Consider the following 17772-nt stretch of genomic DNA (forward strand, 5'->3'; position numbering starts at 1 on the left):
GATTTTAAGTCATCAGGCTTAGATGAGCTTGCCCCAGAGTATGGAAGCAACTGGTGTATGTGATTAATAAGCAGCTGCATCTAGTGATCTTTGAAAAATCATGGAGAACAGAAGGAAGGTGCTACAGGCTTGGAAATGGGCAAATGTCCTAACTAAAAAAAAAAAAGGAAGAAGGTGGAGCCTACAAATTATAGGCCAGTGGGTTTAGTTTCAATTCTTGGCAACATCTAGAACATATGAAAAGGATGGTTTGCAAGCATTTAGAAAGGAAGCAGTTATTGGTGGATGCTAGCATGGCTTTGTCAAGAAAAGGTCATGCCAGAATAGGCTTATTTCCTTTTCTGACAGGATTATCAACTTGGTATGTGAGGGGAAGACTGGATGCCAAGGATTCTTATTTTTTGTTCTTGTGTGTTTTCATGTTTAAAGTTTTATTGATGTGTTTTGTTTTTACATTTCAAACATTTCCAGGTTGTTCCCACTCAATAAGAGGTCTCTTGTAACCAAATAAGACAATTAAGCCAAACTAACAATACAGTGACCTCATTTGAAAATGAATACAGCATTCCACATCAGTAGCACCAGTCCCCTATTTTAAACATTTTAAAAAAAATTAACAGACATCTATTTTCTCTTCCTCCCACCACTACCCCATTAAAAAAGGGAGAGAGAGAAAAGGAAAAAACCAAATTCCTCATAACAAATATACATGGTCAAGCAAAACAAATTCCCTCATTGGCTGCTTCCAAAAATATACATGTCAAATTCTATACCCTAAATGTGCTATCAGGAGGTGGATAATGTGTTTCATTATCAGCCTTCTGGAATTATGTATGGTCATTATATTGATCCTAGTTCTTACAACTTAAAAAAAAAAGAAAAAATGTTTTTAATCAGCCAGAATCTGCCTTCTCCACTTTGCCCTTCCCCCCCATTAGGAACACAAGAAAGCCCATTATAAACATGTGTAATCAATCAAAACAAATTTCCATATTGGTCATGTCCAAAAAAAAGTTTGTCTCATTTTGTATTCTGAATCTCACCTCTATCAAGAGGTGGATAGAATATTTCTTTAGTCCTCTGGAATCATGATTGATCCTTATGCAGATAAGAGTTGAGTACAAATCACATTTATGTACCATAACTTGTGCAACTATTCCCCAATTTATGGACATCCCCTCAGATTCTTATTCTTTGCCACTCCCAAAAGCTATAAATATTTTTGTACATCCTTAGAGTCTGTTTTGTTTAGGATTAATCCCTTTCTTAATGCATCCTACCTCTAATTCTACTTCTCCCTTTTTCCTCTTTTCCTTCCTTTATTTTTCCTGTTGGGTGAAGTATGTGTGTGTATGTATGTATACGTGTGTGTGTGTGTGTGTGTGTGTGTGTGTATTCTTCCTTTTTTTGACTGGTTTAGAGAAGTGAGTTTCAAGTGTCAGCTGCCCCACTACCCCTTTCTGTATAGATATCTACTTGTGCACCCTGATTGGTGTGAGGTAATTTTCCCTAACTTTGCATCCCTGACCCCCACTCCCATATGTTCCTCTTTCCATTCTTAAGATCAAGACATAACAGAACCACTCCTAGACCTTGTCTAATTGGACTCTCTCTATCATCCCTGATGGTGATAGGGTTCAGAAGAGACAGATGTATTAACTTCTCATTTTTTGATGTAAATGTTTATCCTCATTTAGTCTTTTATTATTGTTCATCCATGTTTACCTTTTTATATTTCTCTTCATTTCTGTGTTTGAAATTCAGAGTTACTGTGCAGCTCTGGTCTTTTCATCAGGAATGCTTGGAAGTGCTTTATTTAATTTAAAAGGTTCACTTTTTTCCCTGAAGGATTATATTCAGTTTTGCTGGACAAATTATTCTTGGCTATAAACCCATATCCTTTGCCTTCTGGAATTTTGTGTTCTAAGTTCTTCCCTCCTTTTTAGTGGTGGCTGGTATATCATATGTGATCCTGACTGTGACTCTTCTGTATTTGAATTCTTGCTTTTTGGTTATTTGTCATATTTTTTTATTTGACCTAGACGCTCTGGATTTTGGCTATGATGTTCCTGAGAGTTTTCATTTTTTTGTTTTTTTCCTTAAATGACATGACCAGTGGGATCTTTTTATTTTGACTTTGCCCTCTGATTATAAGAGATCAGCGAAGTTTTCTTCTAAGACTCCTTGCAACAGGATGTCTAAGCTCCTTTTTTGGTCATGACGTTCAGATAGTCTAGTGATTCTTAAATTTTTTTCTCATTATTCTCTTTTCTAGGTCTGTTTTTGTTAGGAGATACCTTACATTTTCTTTTATTTTTCAGTCTTTTGACTTTGTTTTAATATTTCTTGTTGTCTTGACATTAGTTTTTATTTATTTCATTTAAATTTTCATTTGAGTTTTTTTCTTCAGTAACATTTTATGTGTCTTGTGCCAAGCTATTAATTCTCTTTCTTTTCCTAAGTCTCATTTCTTTTTCAAATTTTTCCTCAAGTGCTCTCATTTCATTTATAAAAATATTTTTTGACTCTTTTAAAACTGTTGCTTTATTTATTCTAGTAGTTCTATTTGAGTCGGTGCCTGGCCTGTGTTTTTCTTTCTTTGTAGATGTTTTAGAGTCATTCTCTTCTTCTGGGTTTGTGTCTTGAGCTTCTCTGTCATCACAGTAATTCTTTATGGTAGAATTTCTTTCCTTTTTTTGGCCTATTCTTCCAACCTACTTCCTGACTTCAGATGCGATGTTCGGGCTGGACTTTGTAGCACCAGTGGAGGAAAAATCTGGGCTGGTCCTGTTGCTACTTTTTTGGAGCATTGAGTGAAGTGTTATTTCAGATCTCAGTGATAGACTGGGGAACTGTAAGCTTTCAGTGTTACCAGGGTAAAATCTAATTGTTGCCCTCTGGTCTGAGCTTTGCAAATTCCTCCACCTGAGTTTTATTCTGAGTAAGAGTAGACTACTGATGGACTCAGTTCCCTATCAGCTATCTGGAAAGCTCTCTTGGGTTACAAGTAGAGAATTATAGGCTCCCCTTTGGTCTGGGATTCCTGCCTTGATTTTTCCTCAGCAGGCTGAGCCACAGCACTGCTGCTAAAACTGGCTTCTGAACTTCATTTCTTATTCATACTACCTTCCCTTTCTTTTGCCACTCCCCTGCATGGATCCCCTTCTCTGTCCACCCTGTATCTGTGATCCAGAACCAGATAGTGCGTGAAAAAGCTGCCAGTTAGCATTGGTCCCTGTAGAATGACCCATGGTGGTGCTCTGGTTTGGACTTTTCTGTCTCACTGGTACACTGTAGTCAGTCTCTGGGTGCTGACATGCTCCTGGCTGGATCCTGTTCCCAGTTTTCACAGACCTCCCTCTTTGTCTCTATGCTGAGACAAATGCTGAGTCTAGTGACTTGCTGTGATTTTTTTTTTTTTACATTTTCCCATCAGGATTTAGTCTGGTGCATTTTCTAGATACAAACTAGATTTTCTAGTTTGAAAGAATTTGTGGGGGTGGGGAGTCCCCAGCATTGCTTATTGCTATCTTGGTTCTGCCCCCCATCTGGAATTTGGCAAGGTGTTTGATATTCTTGTGGATGAGACAGAGAAATATGGGTTAGATAATTGTAGATTTGGGATTGGTTGCATGACCAGACCCAGGGTAGTCATTAAGGGTTGATGTAAATTTGGAGGGAGGACTTCCAGTATTAAATGCTGCAAGAGTCTGTCTTTGCCTTTGTTTTCAACTTTTTTTTTTTAGTCAATGATTGAATGAAACCATAGGGGGAGTGTTTAGCAAATTTACAAATGCCAGTAAAGATAGCTATAATATGTTAGGATCCAAAAATAATCTCAGTAGTCTAGAATGTTGGGCCACCTGTCAAGAAAACCCAGAAAGAAGAGAACATCCAGGAGGAGAGGGTGGCAAATAGTGTCATATGCAGCAGATAGGTTGAGAAGGATTAGGAATGAGAAAAGACCATTAGCTTTGGCAATTAAGAGATGACTAGTGACTTTGAAAAGAGAAGTTTCAGTTTAATGTTAAGGCATTAATGGGTTTAATTAAATTAATTAAGGGGGTTGAATGAGAGAAAGGAGCAGTGAGTGTAGACAGTTTTTTCAAGGAGTTTGGCTGAGAAAGGGAGGAGAGATAAGTTTTCTTTCCAACTTTTGAGATACTGTGATTATAAATGCAATACTTTCAGTGGTGGAGTGAAAAAATTGCCTGCCATCTTTCTTTCTCCTAGGGCCAGATGCCCCTAACACTCCAGATGTCATCTTAGTATTGCTGGGCCCTTCCCTGGCATTTCTTGCATTTACCTCCAAGTGACAGGCAGCGGATCACATACCTGGTACTGCCATTTTCCATATTTACCCCATTCATATTTCCCTTTGTTATGTAGCCGGGAAGCATCAGTGGTTCTGATGCCCCTTCCCTAGAAAATGGCTGTCTTCCTCCTTACATGACCTTTGGCAATCCCACTGGGCTTTGCAGACTATTTTTAAAAACTTGAAAGGCTGCCATGGAAAAAAGGGTAATTAGGTTTGCTTGCTGGGCCCTAGTGGGCAGAACTTGGACCAACAAGGGAAGTTGAAGGGAGATATATTGAATCTCAATATGGAAAAATCTTCCTAATTGTGATGTCCCCAAATGGAAAGAGGTTTCTGTTACTGAAGATGGTTACACAGGGAATGGAGGAGCACTTGGTAAGTATATTGTGAAGAAAGGGCTCTTACTTCCAAGTTCAAAGGTTCAACTAGACGAATTAGAGTATCCACTTATTGCTTGTGACCTTGGGCAAGTCTTACGACCTCTTTGGGCCTCAATATCCTCATTTCTAAAAGAGTGGACTAGATTAGGGGTGAGGAACATGTGGCCCTCTAGGTCCTCAAGTGTGGCCCTTTGACTGAATCCAAACTTCACAGAACAAATTCCCTTAATAAAATGATTTGTTCTCTAAAACTTGGACTTAGTCAAAGGGCTGAACTTAAGGACATAGAGGGCCACATGTGACCTCAAGGCTGAAGGTTCCCCACCGCTGGACTACATGATCTCAGAAAGTCTGTTCAGCCCTGAAGAAGCTATGGATAAGTTGGTCAACTTGGGTTTGAATCTCATTGCTGCCTTTTTTTTTTTTTAAAGCAATCGGGTTTAAGTAACTTGCTCAAGGTTACATGGCCAGTTATTTCTGGGTGTGGTGCTAAGTATCTGAGCCTGGATTTGATCCCCAGGTCATCCCAACACTGGAGCCGGTGCTCTTACTCGCTGTGCTACCTGGCGGCACCTCATTGCTGCCTTTTACTAATTTTCTGATCACACTGATGGCTGTGTAATCTCTTTGAGCTTCAGTATCTACTCTCATAAATGGAGGGAGTATCTACCTCACAAGTTTTCTGTGAAAATCAAATGGAATAATGAATGTAAAGCATTTTTTCTGGAAGGGGGAAGGCAGGGTAATTGGGGTTAAGTGACTTGCCCAAGGTCACATGGCTAGTAAGTGTGTAAAGCATTTTATAAGCCCCAAAATGCTACATGAAAGTCAAATGATGATCTGTAAAATGTGGGTTATAAATTAGTCTATATGTTTTAGGGTTGTGGGTAAAGTGCTTTGTAAACATTAAAACACAGAAATTCGAGTCCCGGGACTTATGGTAAGGATAAAGTGATTCATGTTTCCATGACCCTCTAAAGTTTGCCAAAGCATGCTTCCCATAACAACCCCGTGAAATAAAAATAAATAAAGATTATTACACCTATTTTGTAGATAAGCAAACTAAGGCCCAGAATGACAAGTTACTTGCTCAGGATCACAGGGCTGTTGTCAGCTCCAGGGTCAGATTCCTAAGTCTTTTCACTCTATAACCCAGCATACGCAACAAAAGGGTGGCACTAATCAAGGATCACTTCTCTTAATTCCCTCACCTTTTCCCCCACTCCCTGAGTGAAAACAAAGGAAAATGTGATCACCCTTGGTGATCTCTCTTTTTTTTTTTAAATTTTTTAAAGCAATCGGGGTTAAGTAACTTGCTCAAGGTTACACGGCCAGTTATTTTTGGGTGTGGTGCTGAGTATCTGAGCCCAGACTTGATCCAGGTCATCCCGACACTGGAGCCGGTGCTCTTACTCGATGAGCCACCTGGCCACCCCTGGTGATCTCTCTTAAGAGACAAGACTCATGTACAAAACAGCCACGTGCATAAAGACAACTTCCAGGACCCAGCTGTGTCAATGCTGCCAACGTTTGGAAAAGGCTGGTGGGTGGGGAGAAAGACCCAGACCCCTGGCTGTGGAAATAAGGGTGGGGTGCGCATATTTCAAAGACTCAGATTGGGTCCTGCTACCCTCACAATAGTGACTTTCAGGAAGACCTCAGCGGCCAAGCTTTGCTTTCCTTCCTAGGCCGCCATCTTGACTATCTTACCACTGCTTCCCATCCTTGTAACTTACTGGGTCAAAGTGCCTCTCACTGGCACCATTCCCCTGAGTGTGTCATCTCCTGAATCAGAATGTAAGCTCGAGGGCAGATCCCATCGTTGCTTTTGTATTTGTACCCTCAGCACAGTGCTTGGCACCTAGCAAGCTTCTAATACGTTTATTTTCATTCGGGAAGCGAGTGCTGAGTTCTGGATTCTGCCCCAAAGGAGCCACAGAACGTTGGGCAAGCCTCCCTAAGCTCTCCAAGCCTTGGTTTTGTAAAATGAAGCGGTATTTTCCGCCTCGAGGAGTTTTTGGGGAATGCTTTGTACTCCCTAAAACACTATGGGGATAAGTTATTATTGCAGATTTCTGCTTTGTGCCTGACCTGACCGGATACCCCTGCTCAGCTCAACCCTGTTGGCAGAAGGGGGTAAAAGCGCATTCCATCCAGTGAAGAGTAGCGAGTGTATTGTGAAGAGCCCAGGCAGGAGGGCTGGGCTTTGCTATAAGGTTGGGCGGGGGTGGTGGAAGGGGTTACCTTTCCTGCAGGCTTGTGATGAGACTCCCCCCCTCAGATGAGTCCGGGGTCGCGGAAGCCAAAGTGGACGCGGGGTGTTGTGATCATCCCCCTCCTTTGCCCAGAATGATATGGATTGGGAGCCAGCATCTTAGTGGGCGGAGGGTTGGGGGTGGGGCGGCTGATCTTGGGGGAGGAGCAGGCCTGCTTGGGATGCCGGACCGGAGCTCCTTTGGAGCTGAGCCTTCTCATCCACGCGGCCCACGTCTGGAGCCCCGGGTTCGGGTCGGATAGAGCCTGGCCCGAGCATCTCCCATTCACAAGGCTGCCACCGCTGGCGCCGAGAAAGGGTTAAGGGGTTCCCGGCTTTGCTATTGGGAGCGGAGGTTCCGCTCCTTCCCCCCCAGCCAATAGCCAGGCTCTCCGAAGCGGCGGCCGCCTCCTGACTGGCTAGGCCACCTGCCCCGTCGGGGCCCGAGTAACGCGTTGCGGGGGGCGCAGTTGCCCGCGCCCTGAGAAAGAGAGAGGGAGGGGCGGGAGGGAGGATAAAAGGAGGTGGCGGCTGCTGCGGGGCCGCGCACACTGCTCCGGCGGCCAAGGCAGAGCGCACCCCGTCCTCCCGACACCCAGCATGAGCGGCCCCGCAGCCTCCGAGGGGCGGCAGCCCGAGCTCCCCAGGTTCCTCAGGTGAGCGATGCCCGCTGGAAGGGATGGGGGCGGGGGGCAAGAACAGGTTGTCAGTGCCCAGCCCTGGCTGGATGCGGCACCAGCAGGTCCTTGAACGCCTCGGAAACTTCTCTGGCTCCTATCCTGGAAAGGTCGAGGGGTCTTCTAATGCCCGGGCCCGGGGGGGTAGGGGGGTGGGCAGCGATCAGAAAGAGCCCTCCCAGGAAGAAGCATAGGGCCCACGGACCTCGACCATCCCTTGGGGTACGTGGGGACAATTGAAGCTCCTAGTTCCTGGAGAGCTAAGGGGTAGTCTTCCTGGGGGCCCAGTGCCCTGACGAGAGCTTCTCCCCGCCGCCCCCCCCCCGGGGAGCGCCTTTGCACAAGGCTAGGTGGGGGTTAGGGAGAATTTGTAATTAGAGGAAGAGAGTGAGCCCCATCCGCGTTCTCAGCCTTTGCACCTAGCTCAAATGAGGGGGTGGGGTCTGCTCATTCTTACAGCTTCGGTCCAGGAGAATTAGGAGAGTTCCCTGGACCATCCCCTGCTACGAGCTCTGGGCTGGGGTTCCCTCCCACTTCCCTAGTCTGGCCGCTGTGGGGGCATAGGACTCTCCCTTTCATCACTGTCCCCCGGTGACTGTCCTAGTTTCTTCTTTCAGCTGCTCCTTGCCCACTTACTAACCCCTATCCTTCCTCAGAGGGGATCCTGTTCTTTCCTGGGGACCAATCTCTCCCCTTACCCTTCTACCCAGGGCTTTTTGGTCTGCTGAGACTTGGGGGTCCCTCCTCCTCCTCTCCCTCAGCTCCCTCCTTCCCAGAATTCTCACCCGTTTCCCGGGAAACTGCTATTGCTGCTGTCTCTCAGGTCCCAGCCCCCTGGTGTTTCCTATCCCTGACAACTTCCTGATCTCCTTGAGGCCTCCACTTCACCCTGGGGTCAGGATGGGTGGTATTGGTAGCCAGACTTGGGCCTGACGGGGTCACAAGTTCCCCCAGGATACAGTAGGGTTAGAGTCCTTGGAATAGTGATTCTTGAGAGCTCTTGCTCAGGACCTCCTTGCCTCCTCACTAGGGGTTTCTAGTCACTCACTCAAACCTTATTCTAACACAGATTGAGATCAATTCAGAGAGGTCTTATAGCTGGGTGGCAGTTGTCTAGAGTATTGGATGGAGAATGAGTCTAGAAACCAGGTTTTCAAAGAAGGGAAGGAATGGCAAGAGAAAGGGTCCCTGATCTAGATACCTGCCCTATCACGCCAGTCAGCTGTAGTGAGGGAGGTGGGAGCTGAGGAAGGTACAGAAGTTATTTCTTTTAGCTCCCCCTTTCTCTTGATCAACCAGAGACAGAATGTGGGCTTGATTCTTTGTCAGCTTTCAGTTAGGCACCTTTCTTTTCCACAGCCTCTCCCCCTCTTCTTCCTTTCTCTCCAACAAGAAGCCTCCGAAGGCACATACACATAGCACCGGGGAGTCCACACTTCTGGCTTGCTTTCAGTATTCTTTTTACCTTCTGTTCAGGTGATGTCTGCTTTTCGTTTGAGACCCTTGTCTGGGAAACACGGTGCCTGGAACCCAGCACTTAATAAATGTTTGTTGATTGACTGATATACAGGAGGATGTAAAGATGACTCAATCAATTCAACTTCATCTAGTTTCTTTCTTTCTCTAGGCCTCGGTTTCCTACTATGAGAGGTCCAAGGTCTATGATCTCCAAGTTTCTTTCCTGTTTTGGCATTCCACGATCCTTTAAGCTAAATAGATGCTGTAGTGAGAAAGAAGCAGGGACAAAGCCCAGGGTTCAGGGGAGGGAGTGGCAGAGGCATCTTCTCAGACCAGTTGGTGCTGACCCGGTTCCTTCTTCCTCTCTTCTTGTGGCTTCTGGGCACCCCTCCTGGCTGGGGAGCTGTCCAGCTGGGAAGGTCCTGATGACTATGACTTGTTACCCATCCATATCTCTTCTTTGGAGTCCTTTGGAAGGTTCTTTAAAGGAAAGAGTCAGAAAACCTGAGATCAAGTCTCACCCCTCTCGATACTCATTTCATTAGCTGAGCCTCAGTTGCCCCATTTGTTAAATGGGCATGATTCTCTGCACTTTCTGCATCACATAGCTGTTGTGAGGATCACCAGCCAGAAGCGAGAGTGGCTCTGGCATGTGGTCCTGAAAACCTGCTTCCTTATTCTGTATTTGCAGAAAAGCTTGGAAGCCTTTTGGAGGAAAGCACTGCTTCCACACACTTGGCTGTTCAGCTTTCGGGAAGAATAATAATGATAATAACAATAACTTATATGGAGCTTTCAGGTTTGCAAAAGCCCACTATATATATATATATATATATATATATATAATCTCATTTGATTCTCACAACAAACTTGTAAGGTAGGTGATATGCTTATCCCCATTTTACAGATGGGGAAACTGAGACCAAGAGAGGTTAAGTAACTTGCCCAGAGTCACACAACTAAATGTCTGAGGAAGTATTTGAACTCAGGTCTCCCTGCCACCTACATGCCTGGGGTGAGGAGGTGGAGACATAGGGCTTGGGTCTGAGATAAATATAAGAGCTGGTCTTTCAGAGATGAGCTGATAGGCTTGGCTTTAACGCTCAAAGACAGGAGCTAGGAGAGATGTCCCCTAAAGTGGAGGTGGGTGATTGTGACCTTCCAAACCCCCCTGTAAGCTGACCCTTTCTCCCATGTGCTGAAGAGATTGTAAGATCATAAGTCTAGGGGTGGCAAGGACCTCTCCAGCTCTCTCATTTTACAGATGAGGAAATTGAGGTCCATAGAGGTTCAATGACTTGCCCAAGGTCACACAGTCATAAGCATCAGAGGCAATATTTGAACTTCCTCTGATCAGTACTTCTGCTTTTGTGGAACTGGTGGGGTAGGAGGACTCAGGCAGGGGGTGAGCATCAGACCCAGTGGAAAGGGCTTTTTAACTGGATCCCCTCCTTCCCTGAGGGAGCAGCGGCAGGAGAGGAATTCCCAGCCCCCTCCCCACCCTCACTTCCAGCCTCCCTCTCCCCAGTGTAGGTTGAGTAACAGCCCCCACCTGTAGTTATTTCTAGGGCTGGTGATGTGTGCCGTGAGGCTTCATTGTCTCCTGCTCCCTAGGAGCTCCCGCCTCTGCCTCCCCCACAGTTCCCTTGTGGGATCCCACCTTCCACTCCAAAGGTCTTCGGACATGTGACCCTTTGCCACCACTGAAACTTAATCCTCACTCTCTAACTGCAGGAGGGCTGGAGTCGGTGAGTTCCTGAGTCATAGAACATCAGCTGGGACAGAGGAGGCAGTAGAGACCAGTGTCAGGGTCCATGCTGGGGCCACAGACTGGGCATGAGGGATGGTTGACATTGGGGATGGTCAGACTTGGGATGGATGGGGTGAAATAGGAAACGGGGAAGGGATTCCTGCAAGGTCTCACAGTGAGACAGGAGGAACAGGATTCAAGGCTTCCTGACTCTGGACTCTGTGCCTTTCCACAGGCTGTGCCCCATACCAGGAATGCTCACTTCTGCTTCCTGCTTCCCTCTAAGCCTGCAAGTCTTAGTGAAAATCCCACCTTCTGCAAGAAGTGTTTCCTTGTCCCTGAATGCTCTCAACACCAGTGCCTTCCCTCTGAGATTAACTCCAGTTTACCCCATATATATCTTGTACAATCACAGTTGTTTGCATGTTGAGAATTAGAATGTGAACTCTTTGAAGGCAGGGTCTGTTTTTTGCCTTTTCTTTGGATCTTGGCACATAGTAGGTGCTTCATAAATGATTGACTCCCAGGCCAGTGCTTTTCGAGTACTGTCAGCCACATCCCTTCCTCCACTCCACTCTCCCTGTGAGTGCTTTAATTACCACTTAAGCAGGGAAATGATTCCCAAATTGGCTGGGGGAAGAGCTGGCGTGATGGTACTGTCTCCTGTCGGCCTGCTCCTCCCTTCCTTTTGTTCCCCCAGAGAGAGTGGAACTTTTGGGAACAAAGTGAGGGGAGGGGAAGGGAGGCAGGAGAAAACAATTGCTTTCAGCTCCCTCAGTTTCCTTCATTCTCTCCCCCTCCTCCTAATTTCTCCAGTCTAAATTCAAAGGGATACTGGGATAGGGTGGGATGATTAAGTGGCAGCATCTTGGAAAGGTGATGCTTCTTGCTGCACCTGCTGAAGTTGACTTCTTTCTAAAGAAGCCCACCAGGAAGGGAGTTGGGACCTTGCCTGTGGGTCTTTTCTCCTGCCCATCCACTGACTTGATCCTTCATGGTCTCTTTTCCTTATTTTTGTTCTCCTTTCCAAGTTCAGATGCCCCATAAGGGTCAGTAATCCTTTTTTCCTTGGTGACTTCAACTATGCCCAAGACTTAGCTACTTCATACTTGGTAGATGATCCCCTGATTTGTTTTTAAGTTTCTGTCTTGGATTTCTAATTTCCTGCTGGACCTCTCTTGAAAGCACCACCTCACATTTGGTTTGGCTTAAGATAATAGATTTAGAGCTGAAATCAAGCTGAGAGATCAACTAGTCTACCCTCCTCATTTTATCTGTAAGGAAAATGAGGCCTAGAATGATTAAGTGACTTGCCCAATTAGTTTAGTTGGTGGAACAGCTGAGATTCAAACTCAGCTCCTCAGACTCTGAATCCAGCATTCGTGATTCCTCAATGTGCCCTAAATTGAATTCAACATCATCCCTCCCCCACTTCTGTCAAGCCTGCCCCCAGTTCCCTGTTTCAGATGACATCACCTTCCTCCCAGTTACTCAGGCTTAGAACCTCAGAGTCATCCTAAAATTTTCCTTCATCTTCACCCCCTCACACCCAATCATCTGCTAAGTCTTGTTGATTCTACCCCTGCAAGAAAACCGTTTCTTGCATCTGTCCCCTCTGCTCAGCATAAGCAGCCTCATTCAGGTTTGGGATTAGTGTAGTAGCCATATAATTGGTCACCTGGTTTCCAGTCAGTTGACCTCCAATCTCTCTTCTAACAGGTCCACTTTGGAGCAGCTCTAAGTGTCAGGAAATTCTTCCTTATTTTTTAGCCAATGTTTGCCTCCTTATAACTCCTGGTCCATCCCTGCCCTTGATCCCCCTCCATTGACCTTCTCTCCTTTCTCCTCTCTGGAGCCAAGCAGAATACATTGAATTCCTCTTTCCCTCTCCCCCCACCAACAGCTATAGGTCTGTTGGCAAGGGATAGATATTAGAAAGGACATTGAATTTACTAGCAATGTGAATGAGGACAAGTCACTTCTGTTTAGGTCTTGATATCCCTCCTTTGTAAAATGGACAGAATAATTGTTGCTGTGTCTCCCCTTCAGGGCTTTGGGGAAGATCCAATGAAAGCTAATGGATGGAGAGTCATTGTGTAAATGCAAAGCATTGTAGATCTTGGAGCTATTAGTGGTCATTACTAATCTCTTCTGACCCTTTGCTGCCCAAAGTACTTAGTTCTGAAGTGGGGAGCCCCCCCCCCCCAGACATTACGGTCTCTTAACCTCAGAAAGAGATTCAAGGTACAGGTCTACCGAGAAAAGAGCCTTTCATGATAGGGTCGATTTCAATTCCAAGGGTCTTTTTTGGATGAGAGTCAAGAAGAGGGAAAGATTGGATCCAGATGTAAACCTAATAGAAACTTGTACTGCCTCTTTAGGAATCAATTCTCAGTGGGAATTCCAATCACTGTAGAGAAAATGAACCTGTTCTCATTGTTCATCCTCTTTACTTCCATTTCTTCTCCCCTCTTTCACCTACCCTATGCTGGTCTGCTGCTCAGACCCTGAGAGCCCTTTCCAACCCACTTGGGGAGATGGAAAGACAGAGCATTAGGATGTGGTCAGTAAAATGTATCTTTTCCTTCTGTTTCGCCTTTTAAAAATGGTACCAGGGTAGTGAACTAGACCCTATGTGCTGCTGATGCTTCCCATTTTCTCCACCATGACCTTCAGCACATACCAGTCCAAGTTTAATAGGGAGTGGGAGTTTAGAATGTCAGCTCTAGAGGCTCAAAGAGAGGGAAAGAACAAGCCAAAGTCACATTGGTTGCAGTGGGAAGAAGAGCTGAGATGATAATCGTTGAATTTTAGAGCTAGGAGGGGATTATCCAAATCTCTAATTTTAGATGAGACCCTTAGGAGATAGAATGTTAGCTATTATCAGAACCCTTAGAGCAGGGGTTCTTAGCCTTTTTTGTGTCCTGGACCCCTTTGGCAGTGTGGTGAAGCCTGTGTATGTCTTAGAATCATGGCTTTAAATACATAAAGTAAAATACATAGAATTACAAAGAAAACTAATCACATTGAAATACAGTTATCAATATACATATATATATATAACCCAAATTTATGGGTCCCAGGTTAAGAACCCTTGCTAGAGATATTCTAGTTCACTCCCTTCATTTCACAGATGGGAAAACTGAGACTTTAACAAGGGAGGTGACTTGTCCATGATCACGAATCAAATTGGGGCAGAACTGGGAGGCTGGTTTATAATTACTGACAATTGGGATTTTCATTGTCCTGGGCGGGATAGGCACAAGATGAGCCCATGAGCTGGTCCTTGGGGCCCAGCCAATGCCACACAGCTGCTACCAATCCCCTTAATTAGCCAGGCTGGAAATGAACAATGTATAAATGACCCCTTTCAGACTCTGGAGAACAAGGGGTGCTGACTGATGAAAAAAATCGAACCTTCTATTAGCATGGAGGGAGAATGTGCTCTTCCCTCCCACTGTGACCACCCATCCTTCCCCCCACCCTGTTTGGGAAGAGGCCAATCACCCATCCAAGGCTGGAAGGCTTGGTTTCCATTCTCACATTCCTTCACAGAAGCTCAGAGTCGGATGGGACCTCAGAGGCCATCTGGTTCAAGTTATACCTGAACAAGAAATACATTTCCATATTCCCAATAAGAAATTTTCCCACCTCTCCTTGAAGATCTCTAGGGAAGTGGAACCCACTATCTCTGGAAGCAACTCATTTTACTTTGGGATAGTTTTCATTGTTAGGATGTCTTCCCTTTTTTTTTTTTTTGTTTTTAGCTTTTTGGAGGGCAGTTGGGGTTAAGTGAAGGATGTTTTCTCTTGAAGCAAGCCTATGTGTCTCTAACTTCTCCCCACTAGACATCTCCACTTAACTGTTCCATTAGCATGGAAAACTGAAATCATCACCTTCCTTCCAACCCACTCCTCTTCTAACTTGAAGGAATAAAAAAGTATTTATTCGCCCTCAGATATATGGTGGGCACTGTCTAGGGTTCTGGGGATACAAAAATACACAAGTGAGACAGCCCTCACTATCCTCAAGCAGCTTACATTCTAACCGGAGGAGACAACACATAAAGTGGAGTGGTAGAATTTTGGGGAATTTTGGTCTAGGAATTCACAGGGATGGCAAGAGCTAAAAGGCAGTAAATTGTCACAGCCTTTCTACTAGCAACAGTGGCACTGGTTTGATGACTGTCCTGAGAGGAAGAGGAGGAAAATGAAGGGGATGGGCAGATGTCAAGTAGTCAGGCAGTCCCAGGTTTCCAATGAGCTGTCCCCATGGTCTAGAGACAGCTAGATATAGTAAGTTACAGGAGTTTGTACTCATTCACCTATCAGGACAGATAAGCTTCAGTGCTGAGTTCTAAAACTGAATGGTTCATCCCCAGCCAAGGGCAGCATGGTCACTGGAATCTCATAATAGAAGGTGATGCTCTATGTCAGGGGCACCACAATATGTCCATTCACTCAAGTTCCTTGGTTGGGAATCTTACCCTGCACCATCACTCTACTTCTAATCATTTGCCAGGTTTGGTTTGTTCTACCTGAATAGTGTTTCCCACATTCCTCTCCACTTCTTTCTGATGGTGTGTATATATATATATATATATATATATATACACACACATATCTATCTATCTATCTATATATGTAAAAGCAATTGGGGCTAAGTAACTTGCTCAAGGTTACACGGCCAGTTATTTCTGGGTGTGGTCCTAAGTATCTGAGCCCGGATTCCATCCCAGGTTGTCCCAACTCTGGGGCCAGTGCTCTTACTCACTGTGCCACCTGGCTGCCCCTAAGCAATTGGGGTTAGGTAACTTGCTCAAGGTTACATGGCCAGGTGTTTCTGGGTGGGTGCTAAGTATCTGAGCCCGGATTCGATCCCAGGTCGTCCCAACTCTGGGGCCGGTGCTCTTACTCACTGTGCTACCTGGCCACCCCACGTCTCCTCTTTTTTTTTTTTTTTTTTGGCTTTTTTTTTGGAGGGGGGGGTAGGGCAATTGGGGTTAAGTGACTTCCCCAAGGTCACACGGCTAGTAAGTGTGTCAAGTGTTTGAGGCTGGATTTGAACTCAGGTCCTCCTGACTCCAGGGCCAGTGCTCTATTCACTGTGCCACCTACCTGCCCTGGTATATTTTGTTTTATATCATCAAGATTTCTCCTTGTATCCCCTCTCCTCCTCCATCCTGTCTCCTCCCTATTCTAGAGAGCCATACCTTATAACAAAGTTTTTTTTTTTTAGAAGAGTAAGGACAGATAAAAAAATCAACTCATTGAGAAAACCTGATATTATATACAACGTTTTATACATGTAGACCTCCCTCCTTCACTCTATCTCCAACCTCTGCAAAGGAGCAGGGAAGGTGTCTTTTTTTCTTTCTTTTAAAAAAATAATATTTTATTTTTTCCCCAGTTACATGTGAGGACAATTTTTAACACTGATTTAAAAATTATTTTGAGTGCCATATTTTCTCTCCTTTCCTTACCTCCCCTCTCCCTGAAATAGTAAGAAATTTGTTATAGATTATACATGTTTGATAATGCAAAACATGTCAAAGGTATCTTCATATCTCATCTTTGTGATCAAGTTAACTCTGTCCTTTCACAATATTCTGTTTTGATTGATTTGTGGTGGTTATTCTTACTGTTTTTCTGGTTCTGCTTACATTACTCTGCATCAATTCATATAAATCCTCTCAAACTTCTCTGTATTCATCACATTTGTCATTTTTTATACCACATAAACATTCACATACCCTCATCTGTTTAGCCATTTTGTTCCAGCTCTCTGCTACCACAGAAAGGGCTGCTATACATTTACATTTGGTGTATATGGATGCATTCTTTTTGTTAATGATCTCCTTGGGGTAAATGAAGTTTAAGGGCGTGGACATTTTAGTTGCTTTATTTGCATAATTCCAAATTGCTTTCCAGAATGGTTGTACCAATTCACAGCTGCACTAATAATGCCTGAGCATGCCTGTGTTTTTTTTTTTTTTTCACAAACCTTCCCTTATTGGCTATATCCATTTTGGTCATCTTTGCCAATTTTCTAGGTGTGAAGTAAAAGCTCAGGGTTGTTTTTGCATTTCTTTTTTTAGTAACGAAGCATTCTTTCATATGTTTATTAAGAGTTTGCAACCATTCTTTTCAGAACCATTCATATCCCTTAACTACTTCTTTATTGGGGAATAGCGTGTATATGGTAACCTTCTAATAGGACTCCCCTCCTCAAATTTCTTCCTACTCCAATGATCTCCACACAGCTGCTGGGGTGATATTCCTAAAGTATAGGTTTGGCCCTGGAGTCAGGAGGACTTGAGTTTAAATCTGGGTTTGGATCCAGATTTAGCTGTCACTTTGGGCAAATCACTTAATCCAGATTACCTTGCCCTCCCACCCCAAAGTACAGGTTTGACAAGGCTACTCTGCTCAAAAAGCTACAATGTCTCCCCATTACCTTCAGGATCAAACATAAAGTCTTGTTGGGCATTTAAAGTCCTTTGCCATCTGGCTTCAACCTTAGATTTATTTCTTATCACTCTCCTTCACATACACTATGGTCCAGTCCTACTGTCCTGCTTGTTCTGTGCCTCACCCCCGCCAATCCTCCCCACATCCCTTTACTCATACCCATACCCACTTATCTACCCAGCTCCCCTCCATCCAAACCATACACCTCACAGGATATTTCATCTCTCATTCACAGGCTCCAGAAATTCATTCTTGACTATTTCCCACCTTTCTTGGTCTGACTTCCTGAATTTTAATTCTATGGTATCCTACCTATCCTTTCCCTGAATTCTTTGAAAACCTTTCTCCCCAAATTCAAGTGCGCATATCAGACCTTGCCTGGTGTTCTATCCTGTATCCCAGACTTTAGAAGAACAGAGTTACTCCCTCCCAAGGTCCCCATTATCTTTACCCCAGCAGCACCCA

General features: G+C 44.6%; 1 protein-coding gene across 1 annotated transcript in view; it reads left to right on the forward strand.

Moving 5' to 3' along the window:
• Positions 1 to 7251: 7251 nt before the first annotated feature.
• Positions 7252 to 17772, forward strand: part of YJEFN3 (YjeF N-terminal domain containing 3) — a 33396-nt gene continuing 22875 nt past the window's right edge. Inside the window, exon 1 of the mRNA XM_069086713.1 lies at positions 7252 to 7608. Coding sequence (XP_068942814.1) covers positions 7553 to 7608 — 56 coding nt within the window. The 5' untranslated portion in view covers positions 7252 to 7552. The remainder of the gene's footprint in view (positions 7609 to 17772) is intronic.

The sequence above is a fragment of the Petaurus breviceps genome, unplaced genomic scaffold (assembly GCF_028583685.1).
Source record: "Petaurus breviceps papuanus isolate PSGF00001 unplaced genomic scaffold, PetGlider_PUasm1.0 180, whole genome shotgun sequence".
NCBI classification, from domain to species: Eukaryota; Metazoa; Chordata; class Mammalia; order Diprotodontia; family Petauridae; genus Petaurus; species Petaurus breviceps.